Source organism: Carya illinoinensis, chromosome 7, assembly GCF_018687715.1.
Source record: "Carya illinoinensis cultivar Pawnee chromosome 7, C.illinoinensisPawnee_v1, whole genome shotgun sequence".
NCBI lineage: Eukaryota > Viridiplantae > Streptophyta > Magnoliopsida > Fagales > Juglandaceae > Carya > Carya illinoinensis.
Window position 1 is genome coordinate 5,206,927 of NC_056758.1, and position 25,450 is coordinate 5,232,376.

A 25,450-nucleotide genomic window follows, 5' to 3' on the forward strand; every position below is an offset into this window, starting at 1 on the left:
TGAATACTAATTTTGCGTACACAGAACCAGCTGAGAGTCTGAGCCTTTCTGATGGAAAAAACTGAATCAGAAAGAAAAGTAAACACTGACACAATTTGACAACGAGATGGCACATGCAAGTTCAGGAATCACTCAGTCTATGAAACAATCAGAGAAGCTAGTGTCTCAACCGCTTCTCTAGATTTGAAAAACCTTCAAATACCAGAGAAAATGTAGCTCCGTCCCTTGACACGATCATTTTATATCTGAGGTTCTTAATGGTGCCTGACATTGTGTTTCACCCCTTTTTTCTCATTTCACTACGATGTATAACCGAATATAGAGTTTTCTTAATTCCTTGGTCTGTAACCAAGGGTTTATTTTTTTCACAAGACATTCTTCAACAATCACCTTGGTTAAATAGAGTATAAGATAATATTACTATAAAAATTACCACAGCAAAAGACATTTTGAAGATTTTTTTCTCTATGGGTTTTATTACTGGCAACATCTTGCATACAACATCTTACATAAAGATGCAGAGAGGAAGAGAGTGACTCAATGATATCATATAAATCTCCAAACCCATAACAAAATACTGCTAATCCAGATTCTCTTCCATCAACTTATTCAGAATAACAGAGATTAATGGCCTACGGTGCAGCCTTTGGGTTGGAGACTGGGAAATCAGAAGCTCCACCAGAGTTGGCAGCAACAGATGGCGCAGAACCCTGGGCCAGACGTTCCGCCATGGTCTTGAGTACTTTTCCCCTAAGTTTTTCCATTGCAGCATGCTGGATCTTCAGCTCCTCATAGCTGAGTTCCTCAACTGGAGTAACAAACCAGCTGCTTACCTGGCCTTCCTTCTTCAGCTGCTCTAGTTCCTCCCCTCGTTTCTTTTCAGCTTCCAATTGCTCAAGCAGATCAGAATATTGCTTCTCCAGGTCACGAAGGACTCTCTCTTGGTGAGCCTCTGCTTCCAGAATTGTAGCAGCATCTGGCTTCCCACGGTGGCCAAGCATGATTATTACATCCTCAACAGAGTCATGACCAGAGTAGAACAGCTTTGCACCAGGAGAGAAGATGATATCGTCGGTCTCAACAGCACATATGGTACAAAGTTCACCGGCCTTCTTGAAGAGGCCAGATCGTCGTTTTGAGAAAGAAACCTGCCGAGCATTTGCTCCTTGCATTGGCTTCTTTTGAGTCTTTTTGCAGCCCATGTTCATCATACTTGCACTTTACAGAAGTACTTGAAGAGCGATGGGTCTTGAGAAATTCTGAGGAGGGATGCTGGTTTTATAGGGCTTTGGTGCCTTAACCAACCATCAAACCTATTTAATTCTCATTTCTGAACAGTTGTCCACCTTTCTTTCCATTTATTACCTCTGTGATATGAAATTATGAGAGAATCTTATCATTCCTGTGGATAGATAATGAAAGTTCCAAATATCGTATGTTCTTAATTCGCAAGGGGAAAAGTATAATTGAATGTTTGTAAGTAGGCTAGAATATGAGTTAATTCCTCAATAAGCCTACAAAGTTATTTAAAGAGATGAGTAATGCCAATCCATTTATTGAAACTTCTCATTTACTATTTTGGAAGTCTTGAGCATAACAAATGGTTCAGAGAAATGATATTTGCAGTCTTAGGGTATGCAAGCCTCACGCGCGCCCTTTGAAAAAAGTGGGTGAATCTGAGACCCACATGAAAAAATTATTTTTCTAACAGTGGACCCCACTTTTTTCAAAAGGAGTGCGCGGGACTTCCACACTTTATGACTGTATCTAACATTACTCAATCTTTTTATAGGTAAACTTAAATTTTATAGATAATAGTAATATACTAATATGCACCAAGTATATGGGACTTATACAAGAGAAAGAACCTAGTTAAGAACTAAAAAAGACCAAAGAAAGACATGGAGACTTGTAAGTATGAAAAAAAGACACAGAATGAAAAAACACATGGAGACTTATAAGTAAGAAAAAATAGTTAGCCCAAGAAAATCAATAGCTATTGGTCACAAAAACAAAGTATGAAAAAAAGACTTCTAATTTCATCCATTGATTACAAATGGCTGATAAATTAGAATGTATAATCCTTATGATTACAGGGATACTCTATTAAAGTGGTCCAACTCATCCTAGGACAAAAAAACCGTGAAAACAGTTCATATGCGGTAATTTAACGCTTCATGTTCATCTTGAACAACCAGACTTGTGAAATTCCTTGATGAAAAAAGTTATTTTATTATGAGCTTTAAAAAAGGTAAGAAAATAAAAACGAGAAAAAGATAGATAATCTTTCTTGCCTCCAGTAATTATCTAGAGCTGTTTTGATGTTTCTATACTCTGGTACCTGAAAAGAAAACCTAAGCACTGGCAAACCACGTGCCATCAGATTGTGATATGGAATTAGCAAGGCAGGTTTCATGTCAATCAAGCAGTGGTTAGCCTGAAATTCTGAAGGACTCACAATCACATGAAACTAATTTTTCAAAGATTATAAATGCCTTTCCTTGCTTGGAAAAGCCTTCCTTTTTCAAACAAATGGTCCCAGAGTTCCTTAAGGCCTTAACCTCCTCTTATAACTCATATTTTCTAGGCCCCTCAACTTCTGAGACGGGGAAAAATGTATTATTCACTGACCCCACCAGTGTAAGGATCCATGAAGTTTTTGTGGTGGTCTCCAATGTACCAACGTATATAAGTTGGATCCAAGTTCGTGTTGGTTAGATTTCCTTCACCCTGGAAACAATGTCTGAGGACCAGCATTTTGCCAGAAAATTATTTATATATTATGAGCAATGCTATACACCACACCATCATCCCATTTGCATCCCACTATATATGATGTGACGCATTTATTACTATTTGATGATAAAGAAGCATTCAATAAATGATCATACAATAGTGATAAATATGCCATATCTTACTTAGTGGGATGCAAATAGGATGGTAGTATGGCGTATAGAATTTTCCATATATTATATATCTTTCAAGAATTATTGTATAGAGAACAAGCACAGCTTAGATAAACAGACTATATGCATGGAATTTCAACAAACCCTGAAGGTTAAACTTTAGATTTGTTTTCCATGTTGGTTCATTTACTGACTTTGATTAAGTTGTTAAATAAAATGAAGAACCATTTCTGCCCTGGATTTATTGACTACATACTTACAAATAGAGTGAGAGGAGAGACAGAGAGCTTTTTTCCCTTTCAAAAATAAATTATAATGATAAGAAGGTGCCTGTTAGTTTTTCTTTAAACATGTCCAGTATAACTACACCCAAGGATTAACAACCTACTTGGTATCCTAAGTTTGAGATGACGGATTCGAACTAGATGAGTTGGGATATTTTAGCCTTCTTATATAACCTGAGGCTTTTATTAAGGCCAATCTAACTTTTTTTTCCCTTGGACTAAGATGACTGGACCGAAGTAAATTGGCCTCAAACAATACAATTTCTACTCTCCATACATTATGGGTTGTATAGTTCTCTTTTACCTTAAGAACCATTATCCAATCTTCACCAATTTGCATCACATTTGCTGGGGCTGAAGAACTCACCTTTTTAAGAAGAGACCAAAGTTATCAAAGTTTTCTGAGAATCTTGCAACCCTTAATCAATCTGATAGTACCAAGGAAAGAAAGAGCGGTGCTGTTTGCAAGTAAAGTCATCTAAGTGGCCATCCTTAGAAGTTCATTCTCATTATTTCTTCAAAATTATAAAATTAGGATAGAATAAATGTTAAGAGGTTATGTATGAAATACGCCAACTCCATTATATCAAATGCCATACATTAACTCATTAGCAAACGCACAACAAAAAGAATGATGATGCAAAGATGGTAAAATTAAAACTTTTAACGTTGCACATTACACCTTCATAAAACCCAACTGTCAATAGTTGGAATGTCTAATGTGTCAGTTTTGGTATTTTGGGGCTAAAAGTGCAAAACCCTAATAGTGTGAGTCCACAATGTGCATTTTGTCCAAATGGTTATATTAATGGCTGAAACTATATGCCTAAACAATCTACGTCACATCAACAAACTTGGTCAGCATGCAAGCCTAGAGAAGACTTGTATATGAGTGTGCATCAGAGTTTATGCCTTCTTGCACAAGAACATTAATTGGGAGTCAAGTTTTCAGTAGTTACTGTAACAAGCATCAATGACTTCAGGAAGGTCCCTCTAGGAATTGGGAAGGTGCGACATGTCCTTCTCCAAAGTCAGATCATCTTTGGTTGAGGCCACCTCTCTTACTAAAACCAGAACTAAACCATAAGGTGGGCTACAATGAGATTTTAATTTACAAAGTGGAAATCTGAAGTACTTTGTCCCAATATCATCAACCCAACTAGCCAAATCATTTCAGTGCCTTTGTTATGTTTATGTAGTACATGGTTGACGCCAAATCAAAGGCTTTATCAATGACAAGGACACCTTTCTTATGTATTTAAGGAAAATGATTAGAAGAAAACACTTGTGATCAGAGTTGACTTACATATTTGAACTCAGATCAATTTAAGTTTAGTCGAATTCAAACTTCCTCCAATGCTTCAGAATTCAAAAAGAGACAAATGGCACATATCAGCATCATTCCTTGGGCTGATTTTGTTTTCCATGGTCAGTATCGGTTGACTGCATTTTGCTTATCGTTTACCTCTGCCATTTTTTAATTACCAAGTCTAGCAGTGAAACCCTTCAATTCAATACTCTCCAACGAAAATAATTGTGAAGCTTATTCTTCTTCTGAATGATTTTGCTTTGTTCTATATTCTGCCTCGTTTGTGAGTTCTTCTTTCAGTTATTGCTAAAAAATTATATTAAACGGCATATCTCTTCTAACATAATGATCCTGATAGGCGAAAGAATATAATTTCTCATCCCGGCTGAGACATAATTTTTCAATAAAAAAATACATCTTCTCGTAATTGTGGCCCAGTCAACAAACAAATAAACCCAAAAAACGAAAAGTTCTTACGAAGAGATCACGTATCACAAGAAAGTCCAGAAAACACAAGTGCAACCTGGAATCAAACTCGACCCACCGTCAAGAACTAAAACAAAAACAAAAACAAACATAGATTATGAATTCAAAGAAAAAAGTATTCACGACGAAGAAAATAGTTTCATACGATCTATGTAACTACGTTATAAGCAACGTAAAGCTTACATGAAATCGGAGATGTCAAAAGCATTCGCCAAGCCAGTAATCAAATTAAGCGACTTCCGAGGAATCCAGTAAGAAGAAGCCATTGGTAAGTTAGGCAACAGTAAGCAGGCATTCTGCTCGGTCGGTTCGTGTTCCATATTATGAGCTGCTTTCGGGCAAAACCAATCTCTCTCTCTCTCAATTCGGATATTTGCCGGATAAAGAGTGCGTCGAATTTACAAAGATCCGGGCCGCCCTTCAGCGCTGTCAAAAGCGAGCTACTGAGAGAGTATAGACGAGAACTAAACGACGTGTAGTTTAGAGTCTTTGCCGAAACTTTCAATAGTAATAGAAATAAAAAAAAGAAATCAGTCATGTGAGGTAGAGATTATGAATAGAGTTTTATTATAAATAATAATTATACTAATAGATGCATCGTATTATTTATCCAAAATTCGGCAAAATATGCGTCTTTTTTCTAAAGGAAGTTGATAATATGCCCCATGATTTTGTCTCTCATTCTGACCGCTTATATATTTAATTTTTTTTAATTTTTTTAATATTTAAAGAAGTGATTATTAATAAATTAGTATATTTTTATTTTTTTAAAAATATTTAAAAATATTTAAAAAATATGAAAAAAAAAATGTGGCATTTGGTCCAAGGGCGTGCCTAGTGGTGAGTTATTGACTGATGGGCTGTAGAGTAGTAGGACACACTATTTACATTGCATAATTTGATTTAAAAGATAAATTTTAAAATTTAAATCTTACAAATCAAATCATGTCATATAAATAGTGTGTAGTATAAAGACATTTAAATAGTATTATTGAATATAAAATCAATCATTAGATGTGTCTAATTAAAAAGTGAACTAACAAGAATAATCTATTTATTCATTATCCTTGGTCTTGCTCATTTATTTGTCTTCCAATTAAAATTTTCTAATATGGACAAGAATTTGAGAATATTTTTTTATGTTGCATATTTTGAACAAATAATGTTACTTGATCATCTGAAGAAATTTTCTGCTCAAATGGTCCTCTTGATGTGGCATGGTGGTTCCACATGGTTTATTAAAAAACTAAACAAATTTAAATAAGAGCAATGCTGCATACAGTCGTGAAATTACAAACGCCGCACAATCGCTTTGAAAAAGAGTGGGGTCTACGATTAAAAAGTTAGTTTTTTTATCATGTGTCCCATATTAATTCATTTTTTTCAAAGCGATTGCACGTCGCTTGCACAACTATGACTGTAAATATCATTTCTCTTTAAATAAACACAATAGGGACCGAAGGAATCTAGAAATTCAATTTTCATCGTTCTGTATTTTCCGACACTCTTTTGGTTTGAATATTTTTACTATTTTTAATAAACTACGTGATAATAAATGATGGTGTTAGATCAAGAATGTCAGCTGAACGATAAGTAAGTTTCAAAAGACTAGTAGCAATACTCATTCTAGTGGCTTGAAAATGAATATGGCTAATGGCAAAATGAGGATAAACAACAACACTTCTTGTACGTGATAATAAATGATGGTGTTAGGTCAACAACACTTACTGTTTTTATTTATTTTTATTTAAGGAGTAGAGGTTTTGAATACATATTTTCTATTTAGAGAATCAGATCATATGTCATCAGATTCTCAATATATTGTTAGGATTCATGACCATTATCGTATAATTGTGACAATTCATTAAAATAATATCAATTTTAATAATAAATATTTAATTAAAATAAATTTATAAAATAATTATAAATTTGTTATAAATTTACTATTTTCTTACCTTACCTATTATAGTTATAATTTTCCAAATATAAATAATGCAAGCAATAAAAATCCAAATTGAATACTGTCACTGGATAAAATAGCATGTATAAGTGTCATTATTTTTCCAACCAATGTGATACAAACTTGCCATTCATGCCTTGAGAGCCAAGCATCTAATTATATACTTTTTACCATTTTGTTCCAAGATCTTAATGCATTATAAAATGGTAATTAGAAAAGGTTGAATTTTGTTTTTTTTTTCCAAATAATATTTCTACAACTTAACATTTTTTTAACTTCCTTTTATCAAGTATGCTACAAAATTTAAACTATACATTATTATTATATATAAAAAAATGTTGAATACTCCACTTTCATTCTATTTTTATTCTATTGTGATGGCGGGACGTTATCCTTAAACTATTAAATTTGTTATTTTAAATAAAAAGAATTAGTCAGATTATTGACGAAAAATGTTATATCAATACAATGTAACAAAAATAAGATCAAAGTGTAATATATAACATAACTCTTCTCCCAACCACAGTGCTAACAAAGGAGGAATTAGTAGGCTTGCTATCTAAATTCCTGCAAAGCACGTAATTAGGGGTTTTAGGTCCAGTTTTGATGGTGGAGTATTCTCAGCATATTTCACTACTATTTATTATTTTTTTATTATTATTTACATATTTTTTACTATTTTGTACTGCTATTCAATATTTTATTATTGCTTCTTCACTAATTTTTTTCTATTATTTATAGAATATCTGAGATTACCTCAGTATTCAAATGCAGCCAATGATTTTGTATTGAGATCATCTTCGGAACCTGGGATAGAAAAAGTGACAATGATGGTAACTAGGAGCGCCTCCAAAACGATTTCTAAATAGCATTCATATCGAAGAACTAGCAACCAAAAAGGTTTTTTGTTTCACTAAACATGCCATTGTTATTTCAACTATGGAAATTAATGGCACACCTCGGACTGATTCCAGCTAGGCCAACAAACTTATGCTGGATTTCCATCGTTCAGAAAGCTGAATGAATACTAATTTTGCTTATACAGGTGCTGAGCCTCTTTTTATGGAAAACCAGAATCACAAAGAAAAGTAAATACTGTAAGAATTTGACAACGAGATGGCAAATGCAAATTCAATTAGCCTTCGAAATTATTAATTCATGGTACTCAGAAGCTAGTTGCTCATCCGTTTCTCTAGATCTGAATGACCTTCCAATACAATAGAAAATGTGCCACTGCCATTTTCATATTTAAGGTTCAGAGCATTGCCTGATTCTGTTTCACCCCTTTTATCTTTTCAATACAATGAATAGCAACATTAGGCCAAAAACGAGTACCCCAAGTGCCCATAATAGAACTTAGAGTTTTCTTAGTGCCTTGGTCTGTAACCAAGGGTTTATTTTTGTCACAAGAAATTCTACCACAATCACCTTGGTTGAAATAGAGTATGGGATCATATTAACACCCCATTGTCACAGCAAAAGGCATTTAAAAGATTTTTTTTTCATGGGTTTTGTTATTGGAAAAGGAACATCTTACATAAAGAAGATGTAGAGAGGAAGAGAGTGACTCAATGACATCATATAAATCTGAAAACCCATAACAAAAGACTGCTAATCCAGACTCTCCTCCATCAACTTATTCAGAATAACAGAGATTAACGGCCTACGGCGCAGCCTTTGGGTCAGAGACTGGGAAATCAGAACCTCCACCAGAGTTGGCAGCAACAGATGGAGCAGAACCCTGGGCCAGACGCTCCGCTAATTCCTTGAGTACTTTTCCCTTAAGTTCGACCATTGCAGCACTCTTGAGCTTCAGCTCCTCAAGGCTGAGTTCATCAATTGGAGCATAAAACCAGCTGCATCCCTGGCATTCCATCCCCATCTGCTCTAGTTTCTCCGCTCGTTTCTTTTCAGCTTCCAATTGCTTAAGCAGATCAGAATACTGCTTCTTCAGGTCACAAAGGACTCTCTCTTGGTGAGCCTGTGCTTCCAGAAGTGTAGCAGCATCTGGCTTGCCATGGTGGCCAAGCATGTTTATTACATCCTCAGCAGAGGGATGACCAGAGGAGAACGCCTTCCCACCAGGAGAGAAGATGATATTGGCAGTCTCAACCACACGTAAGGTACAAAGTTCACTGGCCTTCTTGAAGAGGCCAGATCGCCGTTTTGAGAAAGAAACTAACCGAGCATTTGCTCCTTGCGTCATCTTCTTCTGAGTCTTTTTCCAGCCCATGTTCATCATTCTTGTACTTTGCAGAAGTACTTGAAGGGCAATGGGTCTTGAGAAATTCTGAGGAACACTGGATTTATAGGGCTTTGATGCCTTAACCAACACTCACCTATTTAATTCTCATTTCTGGCCGGTCGCCCCCATTTCTTTCCATTTATTACCCCAGTGATATGAATTTATGAGAGAATCCTATCATTCCTGTGAATAGATAACAAAAGTTTCAAATATCATATGTTCTTAATTCGCAAGGAGAAAAGTATAATTGACTGTTAGTAACTAGGTTAGAATATAAAGTTAATTCCGCAATAAGCCTACAAAGTTATTTAAAGAGATGAGTAATGCCCATTTATTGAAACTCCTCGTTTAATATCTTGAATGTTCTGAGCATAACAAATGGTTCATAAATCTTTTTATAGGTGAAGTTAATTTTTATTAATAATAGTAATATGTGTATCCGAGTACACGGGACTTATACAAAAGAAAGCACCATTTTAAGAAATGGAAACAGATACAAGAAAGTCACAGAGAATTAGTTCATTAAAATCTATAGCTATTTCCCATAGAAACAAAAAAATTCAAGGAGATTTCTAAGTTAATCCATTGATCACAAATGGATCATAAATTAGAATGTACAATAGTTATGAATGCAGGGAGACCCTACTTAAGTGGTCCAAAGCCTCCTTGGACCCAAAACACAAACATGACAAGAGCTTATATACAGTAATTTTGATGTTCCATGTTCTTTGTGCGCAAGTCGATAGCCAGACTTGAGAAATTCCTTAACGAAATATGTAATCTAGTTATGAGCTTTAAAAAAGGTAAGAAAATAAAAATCATAATAACATAGATAATATCTCTTTCCAGTAATTATTTAGATTTGTTTTGATGTTTCTACATTCTAGTACCTGAAAATAAGACCCAAGTGCTGGCAAACCTACACCATCAGATTGTAATATGGAAGTAGCAAGGCTGGTTTCATGTCAATCAAGCAGTGCTCAGACCGAAGTTCTGAAGGTTTGTAACCACACAAAATTAATCTTTTTCAAAGATTAAAAAAACCTTTCCTTGCTTGGAAAAGCCTTTCTTTTTCCAAACTAATGGTCCTGGAGTTCCTTAAAAAGACTAGCCTGCTCTTATAACTTATAATTTATAGGCCCCAAATTCTGAAACTGTCAAAAAAGTATTATTCACAGGCCCCACCAGTGTAACCATGGAATTTTTGCATCAGTCTCTCATGTACCAATGTACAAGTTTGTTTCAGTTAGAATTCCTTCAACCTGGAAAATAAGTTCCGTGGACCAGCCATTTACCAGAAAATAAAAAGAAAAATCTTTCAAGAAAATATGATACACAAACAAACTCAGTCTAGGTTTACAAACACACCAAACCCTGAATGTTAAACTTTAGTGTCATCTTCCATGTTGATCCGTTTACTGTCTTTGATCAAGTCGTTAAATAAATTGAAGAACAATTCTGCCTCATGATTTATAATTTATTGACACCATACCTACAAACAGAGAGAGAGAGAGAGAGAGAGAGAGAGAGAGAGAGAGAGAGAGAGATTATTTCCTTCCAAAAAATAAAGTGTACTAATAAGAAGGCGCTTGTTAATTACTTCTAATAGAAATAAAATAAAATTCAGTATGACTAGACCTAAGGACAACCGGCCTAAGTTGGAGATAACAGACAAGTTGGGATATCTTAGCCTTCTTATATAACCTGAGGATTTTATTGAAGCTAAGTCGACTGTTTTATTTCTTGGACTGAGCCGACTGTACCAGTGTAAATTGGCCTCATACAATACAATTTCTGCTCTCCATACATTATTGGCTGCATAGCTCTCTTTCACCGTAATAACCATTATCTAGTCTCCACTAACATGCTTGACAATTGCTGGGGGCTGAAGAACTCGCCTCTTTAAGAAGAGACCAAAGTTATCAAATATTTCTAAGAATCTTGCACTCGAAGATATTGTGCATCCCTTGATCAATCTAATAGTACCAAGGAAAACAAAGAGTCGTGCCATTTTGTAATTCATCTAACTGGTCATTGTTAGTTGTTTCTTCTCATTATTTCTTCACAATTAAAAAACCAGTGTCATACATAATTCATAAGCAAATGCACAATAAATAGAAGGATGATATAAGGCCTGAGAAAGAAAAATGTTTTCCCTGAGAAGTGCATGGCTGAGAAAAATTAACAACCCCACTAAATCAGCACCCCCACAATTTTTTTTAGTCATATCCCCTAATTGACCACAGCCAATTATGTAAAAACTATGTAAGAAAAGAAAAAATAAATGAAGCTTTGACCATGGGTTGACAGTCTATTTGTCAATTGCAAGTAAAAAGTGCCATGCTGAAAATTTCAAATGATTATTAGCAGTAAGGAGAATTACATTCTGTACCCCAAATTACCAACATTTTTTTCAGCTTATACTTTAAACCATCAAAACTGACAATTTACACCCTAAATATGGCTGAACTGACATATCTTGTCAGAGGGTGCAAATTTTCAAAATTCAATAGTTTAGTTTACAGTGCAAATTGTAAGTTTTAATAGTTTATCGTGTAAATTGAAAAAAAAAAGGGGTAGTTTGGGATGCAAATTGCAATTTTTCCCAGTACTAATCTTAATTCTAATACCTGTCTCTGGTTGAAATTTCTACGAGAATTTTTATGATAATAGATCATTATAAAAAGCACTACATTAACTTCTAATTCTCTATGACATCCAACAATTTTGTAGACCAAACAACTACAAAGTCAATAGGGATATCTAGTTCTAGAACATTTCTTACCTTTATATGTCATAAACTTCATATGGGTTGATGGTCAGTAAGCTCACCTAAATCAATGCTTTGTTAGGTACTATAGAATTTTGCTATAGGGCTGTTAACTACATTCGAATGAATTTTGCTTCTCTTACCATTTTTAACTTATAAGAAACCCTATTAGTAGTTAAGACATTTGCACTCATCAATCAAATTAGGACAGCAAAATCCCCATGGAACAAACTTTCCAAGCCAGTACCCAAATATATTGTTGTGTTCAGTAAGTCACAGGAGAAGCATTGTGATTAAAGAAAAATAGTTAATTCATTATTCATTAATTATCTGCCTATATTTCGTCATCAAAAAATTCTCAGCCTATACTAGTTAATTGCGCAATTTAACTAAGTAGTTAACCAATCAAGGAATTGTGATTATGATCCCTTGTTTATTATTTTAGGTGTTTTCAACTTATACTTTGTATGCATAACATATTGCTTTATTGAGTGTATTAATCTTTTCTGATTTCAAGAAGTGTATGCAAAGTGGGGACAGAGCAAGGAGTTTTCAAAGAAATTACATTTTTCACTGATAATTTAATTATGGTCATTGAGTCAACTTAAAACGTGCAATTAGAATAAGTCGCAATAACAAAGTTTGAGAAATTAAAATGTTAAATACTTAAATAGTTACTAAACTCACCTCATTATTTTTTTTCCACTTTCCAAAATTTTCATCATTGCCATATTTATTTGTAACTTTTGATAGGTATATTTATTTGTAACTAAAGCAATAAGAACTGCCAATGGGAAACCAGGAGACATTTCAGAAAATCAATCGAGTACTTGGTAGACAAACTATGGTTTGCTTTAATTCCCATTAATTGCTTGATAAAGATAACTAAAAATTGTTTAACCTATTATTTAGAATATAAAACCTATAAACGGTTATGGGAAAATATACTTTGCACCCTCAAACTACCAGGGCTTTTACACTTGCACCCCCGAACTACCAAAAACTGACATTGCATCCTCCAATCAGATGTGACTGACCATCAAAATTGTGTCACTTCACCTAATTTTCATCACTTCTAGCAGTTATAATTGAATGCGAGTGCAAAGTGTAAGTTTTTGGTAATTGGTGTGTATAATGTGCCAATTTTCGCAATCTGGGACACAAAGTTCCAAACCCCAGAGAGTTTGAGCGCACAAAATTATTTTTACAAATGATTATAATAATGACTGAAGCAATATGCCTAAACAAATTACTTTAAATCAACAAGCAAGGCTAGCATACAAACCTAGAGGTGACTTGAATGAGAGTGTGCATTAGAGTATATGCCTTCTTGCACATGGACATTAAGTGGAGATCAAGTTTTCAGTATTTACCATATCCAGTATCAAGAACTTCAGGAAGATCCCTGGAGGAGTTGGAAACACACAACATGATGTCCTTATCTAAAGTCGGATCTAGGCCACCAGTCTTACTAAAACCAGAAGTTATGCCATATGGCACCATGAGATTTTAATTTACAAAGTGGAAAACTGAAGTACTTTGTCGCAAAATCATTAACATGATCTAATATGACATATCATTTCATACACGAGGTGCCATTGTTATGTTTATGTAATCCATTGTTAACACCAAATCAAAGGCTTTATAAATGACGACGAAAACCTCTCTTATGTTTGCTCATTGGATAAAAAACAAAGTCATTCCAAATGCAACTTCTGCCAATACATCAGAATTCAAAAGGAGACAAATAATACAAATCAGCATCATTCCTTGGTCTGATTTTTGTTTTTCCATGTGTCCGTATTAGTTGACTGACTTTTTTGCTTATCATTGCCTCAACCATTTAGAAATCGCAAGTGCAGCACTGAAAAGCTTCAGAGTAGATTAAACTACATATCTCTTCTAACTTTACAACGGTCCTGATGGACGTAAGAATATAATTCCTCACTACACATGAGACATAAACCCAGAAAATAAAAAATAAAAAACGATTTATCCACGTGTGTTTGAATGCACTATGATATAAGAAGTAATACTTCTTTTAATATGTTTATAATCCTAAAACATTAAAACTCGTACGAAGAAATTACATATCTCAAGAAAGTCCAGAAAACACACGAGCAACCACAAATCAAATTCGACCCAACAAAAAAAAAACTAAAAGAAAACAATAATTAATATGGATCATGAATAAAAGAAAAATTAATCAAGAAGAAGAAAATAGTTTCATACGATCTACGGAACTATGTTATGAGCAAAGCAGCGTAAAGCTTACATGAAATCGAAGATGGCAAAAGCATTCTCCAAGCGAGTAATCATATTAGGCGGCTTCCAAGAAACCCAGAAAGAAGAAGCCATTGACAAGTGCTCGTTTGGTTCGTGTTCCATCCCAATTGAGCTGCTTTCGTGCAGAATCCCTCTCCCTCTCTCCGACCAACAGTCACGGAGTCAAAAATGAAACGACGTGTAGTTTAAATGATCTTTTCACCTTTATTTCTTCAAAAAAGCTAAACAACCTTCTATTATTCAAACAATCTCTACAACAATCTCTACATCCCACACTGTTTTTAATTTTTATTTTTTCTTTTATCAAATATTTAATATATAAATAATGAATAGAAGAATTTAAGTAATTTAAGAAGAATACATTCAAATTTAAAAAACAAAATTTAAAATTTAAAAAAAAATATGATGTGTGAAAGATGAGGAGGTTAAGTAGCATTACATATTTATATTTTATTGTTATTATTATTTTGAGATTTGATAAATTTTAAATTAGATTTCAAAAAAATTGAATTGTTTATTATATTTTATATAAAAATTTTAAAAAATTATAATAATAAAATAAAATGAGATAAAATGAGATAAGATAGTATACAATAATTTTTCAATCCAAACAATCTCTAAAATGTTTTCATCCAAGATTTCAATAATATAGATACATAGTATTATATACCCCAAGATTGGGCAAAATATGCTTCTTTTGCCAAATTATTGACCGGAATTTGTCCAGTCCATCGTGATTGTATCACATAAATATATGTTTATGCAGTCTGGTGTGTCAACACGCTATCTATTATGAAATTTATCTTACATAATTTAAAAATAAATAAATTTAAGGACCGTGCTACGTACACAGAGATTTTCTACCGAAAATCTCTACCGATCAGTGTAAAGTTTTTTTTTTTTTTTTTCATTTTTTCTTTCACCATTTTTTAAAACTATTTAAATATTTTAAAAAAATAAAAAAAATCATATATTCATTTAAAAACACTTACTTAATAGTTAAGTAAAAAAAAATTAAAAAAAAAAATAAAAAAACATTTCGGTAGAAATTTTCGGTAGAAAATTTCTGTGGAAATAGTATTTTCCTAAATTTAATCAATTAACCGTAATCATGTAAATTAATTAAAATAAACTTAATTTTTATAAAATTATGACATACCATCTATTGTATTTGAAAATTTTTATATCACATACTGTCTATGACACACTTGTCATGTGACGTGTATAACACGTGGAACTAAATGATATGGTTTGTTGTCTTCACATACATGTCTACACTGCATACTATCTCACATGGCAAATTCTTTGAAAAATAAAGGGAGATTCGATGGAAACTTTGTCTAAGCAGATTCAGAAAAGATTGAAAATCCTTTGTACGAATTAGATAAAAGTCCGACGTTCTGTTTGGCTACTGAAATTTTTTAGATAAAAATTTTGAGTTTTAAGATTAAATATTAAAATATTATATTTTAATATTATTATTGTATTGAGATTTAAAAAAGTTGAATTGTTTATTATATTTTGTATAGAGATTTGAAAAAATTATAATGATGAGATGAGAATTTTATATTTAAAATAAAAATTTTATGTGGCCAAACAGTACTAATTGAAAAAAAAAAAAAGACATGCAGCAGAAAAACAAAGCACAACAAAAGTAGAAGCTTTGTGGTACGTACGGGCATCTTCTCTCAAGTCTCAAATAATTGTGATGCAAAACAACCAGACAACTATTTTCCTCTGGTCGATGTTATTTAGTAGACCTTAACGCATATCTACCACCCGAAACTTCTTTGGACATTCTTTGACAAAAAACCAAAGCCAACCTCATTATCCGACTTCTTTCTGCAGGGGGCAAGGACAAATTCATTACAACTTTTGTTTGGCCTCTTTGTTTAGTGTTCGTCTTCGTTGAAGACTAAGCACAAGACTCCATATATCATCCCAATTGACACTCACACCATGAGAGTCAGACAATGACTAAATTTTATTGCTTTGAAATTTCTGTGGCTTTTATTCAGTGATTCAAATCCATATTTCATATTTTATAAACCAAAGACAACTATTTGTTTGTCATTGTGGGGATATAAATGAGGGGTCAAGATCTTCCCATATAGATCTTTTAGACAGTATTAAATACTCGATAAGTATTGTATCATCCACTTCATATGTCTATCTCTCTTATTTGAAAGTTAAGACAATATATATATTTTTTCCGCTATATTTTACATTATGTGGCGTGTGTGAGAGAAAAGGATATGTCGAAGTCTTCAGATTTTATTGTTGGCTTAAACAAATAATTACTCAGGCTCTGCTCCTAAGTACTGACGTGATAATATGGTAAGCATATGCATAAGCAAGTCCATATAGTTTTCAGGAGAAGCAACACTTCATGCAGTGCTTGGAAACATCATATGTGAAAACACTTTCAGTAAACATTGTAAATATCTTCTTTCCTAAGAAAGCAAGAAGCCAACATCAACATATGCTTACAAAAACAGTTGTCTTGCAAATTAACGAGTGTTCTTTGTGTGTAAACACAAGCACAATCGCGTTGAATTTGGAAAAGCTTAACCCCTTTGGATTTGGAGACTGCCAGTTGGATATGATTCATGATCATTTTATGCATGCAGACACCTCATGTTCATAGATTCTGTTGCTTGCAGAGTAAGTAAATGATCTTGTCTCTTTTCTCTAAAATAAGAAGAAATAATTCTTTGTGCTTGCAGCGGATCGGAGGTTGGTCTTTTATCCATATGGTTGTTGTAAGGGCTATAAATCAAATCAAAACAAAACAAGACGACAACCTCAAATATTGTAGCAATAAAGTTTCCTAGGAGCCTAGAATGGTAAAAACACACCACCTCTATGATTATTAGTAAACAGGCTTAGCATACTGGATTAATTAAAAACATAATATATTATATACTTACAGCTATACCGATTGTTACCTCTCATTCTAAGTATAATCATGGCCGTCCATTCTGGGTCAACCCAATAATTAATGCCTATCAAAATTCAAGACAGGGAACTTGCATCGAAAGAATTAATTCATGTCTACCCAACTTTGAATAGAGAAAACAAAAAATTGCATAAACAAATATACTAATATCCGTCTTATTTCAGCTTAAAAAGAAGTATTTACAATAAAAATTTAATGTCAATACATGTATGTATATGATAAATATTGGGGATCAAAAAATAATTTTTTGTGTCAATGACTCAGAAATCACAGAACCAAGAATTGTTTGGCAACCTGGAAAAGGAGGGGGGCCCAAAAGGTAATCACACCTTAAAAGAGTGCAACAGCATTAGCTGCTACAAACTCTGATTTTGATGGTCTTCTTCCAACTTAGAACAACTGTTTTGATGTTGAAGAGCTTGAATTTCCCAAAGGGCTTTTCCCTCTAGAAGGTCATTCTTCTCATGATCATCATCTTGTAGACCAAGCGAGTACACCACATCTTCCTTGCTCCATCCCGCATCTAGTAAGACCGTAGACAACATCCTCATGTGAGACACCATACCCATTTTACCCCTCACCATACCCACACTCTTCCTATCATCACCACCGTCCATCATCATCATCTCCCTAACCTCGTCTTCCTTCCACCCTCCATCCCTCAACCTCCATGAGACCTCCTCCAAACACCCCCCCAAATCCCCACTCCTCCACCACCGCGTGCCGCCACTCGCCGCCACGTCCGTCCAGAACTCAATTCTTCTCGCCTTATTTGCAGCCCACGCCGGAGCCTTGATCCCTGACCTCGTCGAAATGTTCAAGAATTCAGCTTCTTGGAAGAGCCGGGCAATATCGAAGCTAAACACACGAACATCTCCACCATTAACGTAAAACACCGGATTTCCGGCCATGTTGGGCTTCGAAGGAAGATAGAAATGTCGGTATATGGGAACGAGAGCCGGAGCTTCGTCCAAGAACTCCTTGGCCAAAGCCAGGGCTTCGTCAGTGTCGTCAGGCCGATCGACCCCCCAAGACTCGCACCAGAAGCTTCTCTGAGAAACTCTTTTAAGGATTCCCAATGAAGGGAGGTCGAGGAGGATACGAAGCTGCTGGGGAGAGGAGGAACGCCAGTTTGGGAAGCCGGGGGCGACGGGGAGTCCTTCTTGGAGAATGGAGCGGAGGTCCGGGGGAAAGGAGAAACCGAAGATTGACTCGACAGAAGTGAACTCGGAGTCAGAGAGACCTTCAAAGACGGGGATGTTAGACGACTTGAGGTGTTCCATGAGGCTCTTGGCGTAGGCAGCAAAAGAAAAGCAGGCTAGCTTGGACTTGGGGGGCTTGTTCATCATCATGGTGCTTGTGGGGTTCGGTTTCTGCAATCGAGTTAGTGTTGTGGTAGCCATGGGGAGAGGCTGATCAGAAGTTTTAAGTTCGAACTGAAAGAATAACAATGGAAAATGTCTGAGGTGGTTAAGATTCAGACCGGGTTTGAAGGGGGAAGAGGAAGAAGAAGAAGATGAATCAGATAGACAGTTCCTGAAGTTCTGGTTGTTGCGAAGAAATCGTCGGACCGCTATGAATTCTTAAGTGTGTTACACTTTCCATACTTTCGCTTGTGGTTTAAATACATATAGATCCCTATGGAAAGATAGAGTCCTTTGACTCTTTAACACGGATACGGGAAACGACCTGTGGACGGATGGGTCCGACGACGGATTCCTTGAAGCGTGTGACTTGTGTGATTGGAGCATGCCCAAATTGAAAATAAAAATTCAAAGAAAAAATGAAAGTGATTTATACAGATTTTTAGGTGTGTAAAATAAAATTTTGGCATTATTCATAAAATAAAATATAAATATTTTTTTAACTTTTTAATTTTGGATATTTTTATTTCTCTTGTATCAAAAAATAGGATTATTAAATTAATGTTTAAGAAATCAACTCTTACTTTATGAGATTAGAGTGTAATATTTTCTTTTTTAATTGTTGAAATTCCTGTATTTTTTATATGATTAATCCTAAAATTCATATAATCTTATGCTTCTTTTTCCTTTTATTTTTTTAATGATAAAAAAATTGGAATATGATAAAAAAAAAATTAATGAAGGAAGAGAATGCAACTAATAGCACAGCTTAAACTTTTAAGGAGATAAATCCTCTGATAATAATGGATGGCAAGATATTTATAGTCTAACCTATAATTCATTTGTGTCATTAGTCACAAAAAATCAAATAAAGAAAAATTAGATTACATCACCATTTGTTCCTCGAAAATGTTATAAACAATCTGTAATTGGTTCTTTTACAAATAAAATATTAATTGGTTGCTTTATATGGCAAAATTTGTAAAATTAATTTTAACTCGTTGGAAAAAAAAAAAAAAACTTATAGCAAACCCTTAATGAGTTTTAAAAAAATACTTTTAAATCTTAATTTATCCTATTTATTGTTTACTAATAAATTAAAATTTTATTGGGAGTGTAAAATTTTAGATTCAGACTGAAAAATCCGACCAGACCGATATGGGGTTTAGTAGGTTTCGGTCATAATAGATAAAACAATTTCAAAAATCGATGCAATCCTAGGGTGGGTTTTTTATCCCAGACCAGACCAAACCGACCTAATTATAATTATATGTTTTTAAATATTTTTATTAATTACATATATTATTTTATATAGTAATTGTATTGTACAAGTGAATTATGTAATTTTTATCTATCATATCACTATTGATAATATAAAATGTTAAATTTATAATAATTAATATGATATCAATTACCTAATATTTGATATGAATTATAATAAATCATAAATTCATAATATTATATGCAAAGATACATAGTCTAGTATTTACACCTAATTAAAGTAATTATGTATATTTTTTATAAGATACCTCACAAGTAAGTATGAAATATCTATGGTCAATCATAGTTTTTCATTAACCATATATAAAATTTTAAAATTTTAATATAAGTCATTATGCATTAAATATCGTAATACAATAACATATTATTTAAGTATTAAGTTAGTAACTATTAATATCATAAGTATAATTGTAATTAATTATTTTTTAATGAGTTAGTTACATAATCTACATTAAAGAGTTCACTTAGTTTTAATTCTATTAATTTAAATAATTTTTCTATTAATTTATCTACCAAAAAAAAAGGAAAAAAATGTTCTTAGCTCATATAGACCGAATTGAACCAATCAAACTGATAGCTAACAATCCAATCCGATCTATAAAGATAGTCAGTCTGGTCTAGAAAAGGGTAGATCAAAATTTTAGGTCCAATCAAAATCATCTTCCTCAGATTGAACCAGACCGGTTACACCTCTAATTTTTATTTTAAGATAATCCAAATCATTAAATAAAAATAAAAAAAAAAACACATCGATCCAATTAAATTAATCAAAAGAAATATTATTTTTATCTTTTTAACTATCATTTATTCTTGGTCATCGTTTAACCTAACATCAATTAATTCAATACAATACCCAAAAAAAAAACAAAAAACAAAGAGGAAACAGAAGCACACTCAGATCACACCAGATTAATAAATGGGTTGGGATCAATGATATAAGAGTCTTGGGAATTGGATGCTGTCATGCTGCATGCCTTACAATTACTTCCAAATTTATGTTTCGTCTGAATACTGAGTCAGTGTGCAACCAAGAGAGAAATAAAAAGATCAAATTGCCTACTTTCACCATAAATGCAGCGACACTGATGCAGACTTAGGCTTTAACATATATAAAAATAAAAATAAAAAGCGTTAATATAAAAAATAAAAATAAAAACAGTGTCACGTTTTATAAAAATAAATTAATAAATTTTATTTAAAATAATTTTATTATCTTCATTAATTTATAAATTTATTTTTATAAAATCTTAAATATTTCTTTAAAAAAAAATCCTAATATTAACCAATCAAATGCCCAGTTGATTTTTCCTTGGATCCCCTATTTACAATTACAACAACCACTGCTTGCTCTCATAATTCAAAAAAACAAACTCAACCACTTTCATACCATGGGTCGACCTCAACCTAATCACACATGGTCTTCGTGGAAGGTGGTGACACACTTTTTCTACCATTTCTCTGAAAATGACATAAATGAAAGTTCTGCAAAATTTTAATGCCCATTTGTCTTCCTACACAACCCGGGCTTTAGGCCTTTGTATTTTTTGTTGGTTTAGTAGGACCCGGTACTAAACTTTTCATATCTGGATTCAAAAGTCCTAAAGCTTCTAGATTTTTTGGACTATTAAAAAAGAAGGCATTTTAGAGTATGCCATATGGCATGACTTATGGTCATGATGCATTACATATTTGGTAGGGAATAGAAGTTATTGCCAATTTTAATTTTGGTGTCCTATCTTTGGTCTTTGTCACCCTACTGAATTCATTTCCTTTGATTCCACCCATAATAGGCTGCTAAGATTATATAGTTTGTAGGTCATTAGTTAATAACAATATAGGGGTAACTATTAGGCCATTACAGATGCCAAAAAATTAAGAAATGGTCAGCATTAAGTAAATCAAACTCCACATAATCTATTATTAAATAGGTTTCCAAGTAGAACTGGACAAATGTATTTGCCAATGCCAACTAAACATTTTACACTTTAACCCAAAATTATTAAAAAAAAATTATGTGTAATGTTTACGCATTCTACTGATGTGATTGGCTACATATTAAAACAAAATTGACGCAGCAATCATATCAGTGAAGTATGCAAATAATATGTAAAAATGATTGTATATAGCATTACTCAATTATTAATGTTGTAACATGTACCTCCCATTATTCAATCATCAAGATTGTGTCATCAAAACTATTTTCACTTATTTTATAAGATTTGTTTAATATATAAAATTGGAAGATGTAGTGTGTCAATTTTGAAGATCTGGAATGCAAAGTGTAAAAAGCATATAAATTACTGACTAGAAATTATAATTTCCTCCTAAAGATAAAATAACTAGTCCAATTCACACAAGGACAAATGCTATTGATATCTGTTTAAATGGAAAAGTAAAATGATAAATCACATATTGATGTGTGGTATAAAAATCATAAGTAGAATTTTTTTCATAACTTATATCTTCCCTCTTTTTTATAAATTAAACAAGTAATTAAAGAGATGACACAACAAACTATAAATTTTCTAGTTCTTTGGCACAATTCATAAGGGTACCCTTTTTTGTGGTAGGTTTAATTTTAAGATTATTTGAATAAATATCATGAAGTTTTTTTTTTTTAAATATAATTTAAATGTTGTTTTTCTCTGAATTATTCCCCGTCTTTAACCTTGGGTATTAAGTTAGATAGATATATGGTGTGGAACTTTAAAGCATGAATGATGCCTCTTTTGAAAATGATTTGAGTTTAGATGTTTTATGCAGTTTTGAAAAATGAGAAAAAATAAATAAATAAAAATATCACAAAGTTAAAGTATTGTTAAAATATTAGTTTTGTTTTAAAAAAAGAAAAAATTGAATTATTTTTTGTGTTTTATTTAAAAGTTTAAAAAAGTTATAATGATTAGATAATGACTAGATAAAAAAGTTGAAAATTTGAAATTTAAAAAGCTTTCAAGTTACAAAACAAAAATAATATTCTTGTTAATATCTAAAAACGACATAGAAATTCAGAGAGAAGAATGATCCATTCCTGACCTCGCTGAGGTTGTTATGGGCTGGATCAGTGTTGTGTGGGCCTCCAGTAGTGGTTCGATGTGGCTATACGATACCCGTTTGTACATCCATAACGGTGATCAGTAAATAAATGCAAGAAAATAAATAGAGGAAGACAGATAGATTTACGTAGTTTAGCACTAGGCTTACGTTCATGGGAGTTTGGGGAGGGAAGAATCTATTATAATAAGTTTATTTTACAGTCTCTTATAGTCTCTCATCCTCACTATACAATAGATTCCGAAAGTCCATTCTTCTAGTTGAGATCTCATCGTTTGAATCCTTGTCTTGAAGTTGAATAAGCTTTTTTAGAGAAGTCTGGCCAAAAGTTTTGGAAGGCATATATGTTTGTGCCTTTTATCTCTTGCTTTCTTTGTTTAGGTCACCTCACCTCTCATTTATATTCTCTCCTCTTTTTCTGTTGACACCTAGACACATTGTCTTTCCTTATCCATTCTCTATCATATTTCTTTCTCTTTTTTTTATCTTCTAATGATGATCATTTAATGGATTAGGCATTAAAAACCATTTTAAGCTTGGTGTATTTTACACTCTTATTATTTTAATTTTATTTTATTTAATTTTTAATTTTTATCTTATCTCAATTTACTGTTTAAAAATCTAAAGCATGTGAGAAAAATCTGATCATTTTAGATCTTAAAAGAGCAAATTATGTGACACGTGACCAAGTTTTGGTGAAACTTGAGCGGGTCCGAGCCTCAATCCTTTCGGAACGACTCACAGCCACGCACGGTAGACAGGGGTTAAATTGTAACAGTTTCGATATAGTAAAAATAAAAGTTAAAATATATATAATTTGTATCCTCTGACTATTAAAGAGTGTTCTCAACCCGTCAAAAAGATTGGCCTGCAACCACCGACTTAGATCCCAACAAGTGCCTAAAAAATAAAAAATCATGTTTTTATACATGTATTTTAAAATACTCTTAAATTTTAAAAAAAAATAAAATTTAAAATATTAATAAAAAATACTTACTTACTCATTAAGATAAAAAAATAATATATGTAGAAAATGATTCCAACGATAAAATCTCGACCATAAAAATTTTAAATATACTATAAAGTAGTAAATAAACGGTATAAAATAATAAGTCTATTATTATCGGTTTAAAAAATTAGCTCAAGAAAGCATCGTCGTGACCCTCCAAAGATTAAACTACAAATCCGCATTACAAAGTATGTATCTGAAAATATTGGTAATCCCACCAATGCAATTGGAGTCAAAATCTTCTAAATTTAACAGAGTCGAAATTTTCAAAATTTGATTCCGATTTTAAGTTATGTAGGTTCCAATCTAACTCTGACTGAAGTTGGAGTTGGATTTCGGATTTTTTTAGATTTTTTTTTAGTTTCATATTTAGCTTATTTTTAAATATATTTTTTTTTTGAGTGAGTTTTCAAATTTTAAGTTTACTAAAAATATAACCAAAACTCTTTGAACAAAATCAACAAGATGCCCCTCTGAATGGCCATTGCACATAAGTATTTATAATAAATATCTAATTATAAAAAATATTAGCAGTAAAGATAATAGGAGCCCAACAACATAGTAAACAAATCACAAGTTTAAATATCAGCTACTTCCTTGTATGCCATATCAGTTGCTAGTGTCTAACATATTTATAATTTATTTCTAATATCTAATTACATGTTAATATATTTTAATAATTTAGTATTGACTGTTATTAAAATATTATAATGACTTATAAGTTATTTCTGTACTAATATCTAATTTATTTATATACTAGACTTATATTATAGTGTCTAATTATATGTTATTACGCATTAGTATTGCATGTTATTATACTAGTGTCTAACTTACTTCTAACTTAATTAATCTATTTATATTATAGTATATGTATATTATTTTACAATAATTAGCTCATATTAATATATTATTAAATTTAACGATATAAGTTCTAGTTACTATATAACTATACTAGTATATATGATCAATATATAGATAAATATATATTTAGCATATGTACAATATTGGAATTGAATTTAAAATCAACATAAAGTCGAAGTTGGAGTTGGAATCAGTTCGGCAACACCTTTGACAACAATTGAAAAATTAAAAAAAAAAATTCCACTCCAATTTTGTTTTATTTGAATTAGTGCAAAATTGGAATAGAGTCAGATTTTCAAATTTTTGCTCTACACTATCTTTGGTGATGGCAATGACCGCACTCAAGTCCCCCTTCAACTAGGAGTGTAACCAATCTAGTTTAGTCTAATTTTTTATATTTTTTAGAATCAAATCGGTATATACTGGTTTTGAAATTTTAATAATTAAAACCGAACCGATTCACTACCAAAATAGAAACTTCTAATTTTTGCGGTTTCGGTCGGGTCCTGTCCCCTTTTTTCAATTTTACAAATTATTTATGTTAGTAATAATATGAGATTTATATATACCAAACTATTAGTCTATTTATATTATAATATAAATATATTATTTTATAATAATTAACACATACTAGTATAGTATTGAGTTTAAGTATAGTCCATAAAGGGATTTTTCC

At 32.5% G+C, this 25,450-nt stretch overlaps 3 protein-coding genes across 6 annotated transcripts; all 3 read right to left on the minus strand.

The window, feature by feature from the left end:
* Nucleotides 1-447: 447 nt before the first annotated feature.
* Nucleotides 448-5,358, minus strand: LOC122317014 (agamous-like MADS-box protein AGL62). 3 transcript variants are annotated; one of them, XM_043133901.1, is made up of 3 exons: nucleotides 5,169-5,358; nucleotides 4,977-5,052; nucleotides 448-1,367 (listed from the first exon to the last, which is right to left on the minus strand). In XM_043133901.1, exon 3 carries the CDS (start codon nucleotides 1,209-1,211, stop codon nucleotides 633-635), a length of 579 nt encoding a protein of 192 aa, XP_042989835.1. In that variant the 5' UTR covers nucleotides 1,212-1,367; nucleotides 4,977-5,052; nucleotides 5,169-5,358; the 3' UTR covers nucleotides 448-632. The 3 variants fall into 3 exon arrangements, with proteins under 3 accessions (XP_042989835.1, XP_042989833.1, XP_042989834.1); XM_043133899.1 differs by lacking the exon at nucleotides 4,977-5,052; XM_043133900.1 differs by having other exon boundaries at nucleotides 448-5,052.
* A 3,054-nt stretch (nucleotides 5,359-8,412) lies between these two features.
* On the minus strand, nucleotides 8,413-14,431 carry LOC122317426 (agamous-like MADS-box protein AGL29). 2 transcript variants are annotated; one of them, XM_043134520.1, is made up of 2 exons: nucleotides 14,236-14,431; nucleotides 8,413-9,373 (listed from the first exon to the last, which is right to left on the minus strand). In XM_043134520.1, exon 2 carries the CDS (start codon nucleotides 9,185-9,187, stop codon nucleotides 8,609-8,611), a length of 579 nt encoding a protein of 192 aa, XP_042990454.1. In that variant the 5' UTR covers nucleotides 9,188-9,373; nucleotides 14,236-14,431; the 3' UTR covers nucleotides 8,413-8,608. The 2 variants fall into 2 exon arrangements, with proteins under 2 accessions (XP_042990454.1, XP_042990455.1); XM_043134521.1 differs by lacking the exon at nucleotides 14,236-14,431 and adding an exon at nucleotides 10,081-14,229.
* A 2,900-nt stretch (nucleotides 14,432-17,331) lies between these two features.
* Nucleotides 17,332-18,823, minus strand: LOC122314979. The gene has a single exon (XM_043130645.1). The coding sequence runs from the start codon at nucleotides 18,606-18,608 to the stop codon at nucleotides 17,562-17,564; it is 1,047 nt and encodes a 348-aa protein (XP_042986579.1). The 5' UTR covers nucleotides 18,609-18,823; the 3' UTR covers nucleotides 17,332-17,561.
* Between the last annotated feature and the right edge of the window lie 6,627 nt (nucleotides 18,824-25,450).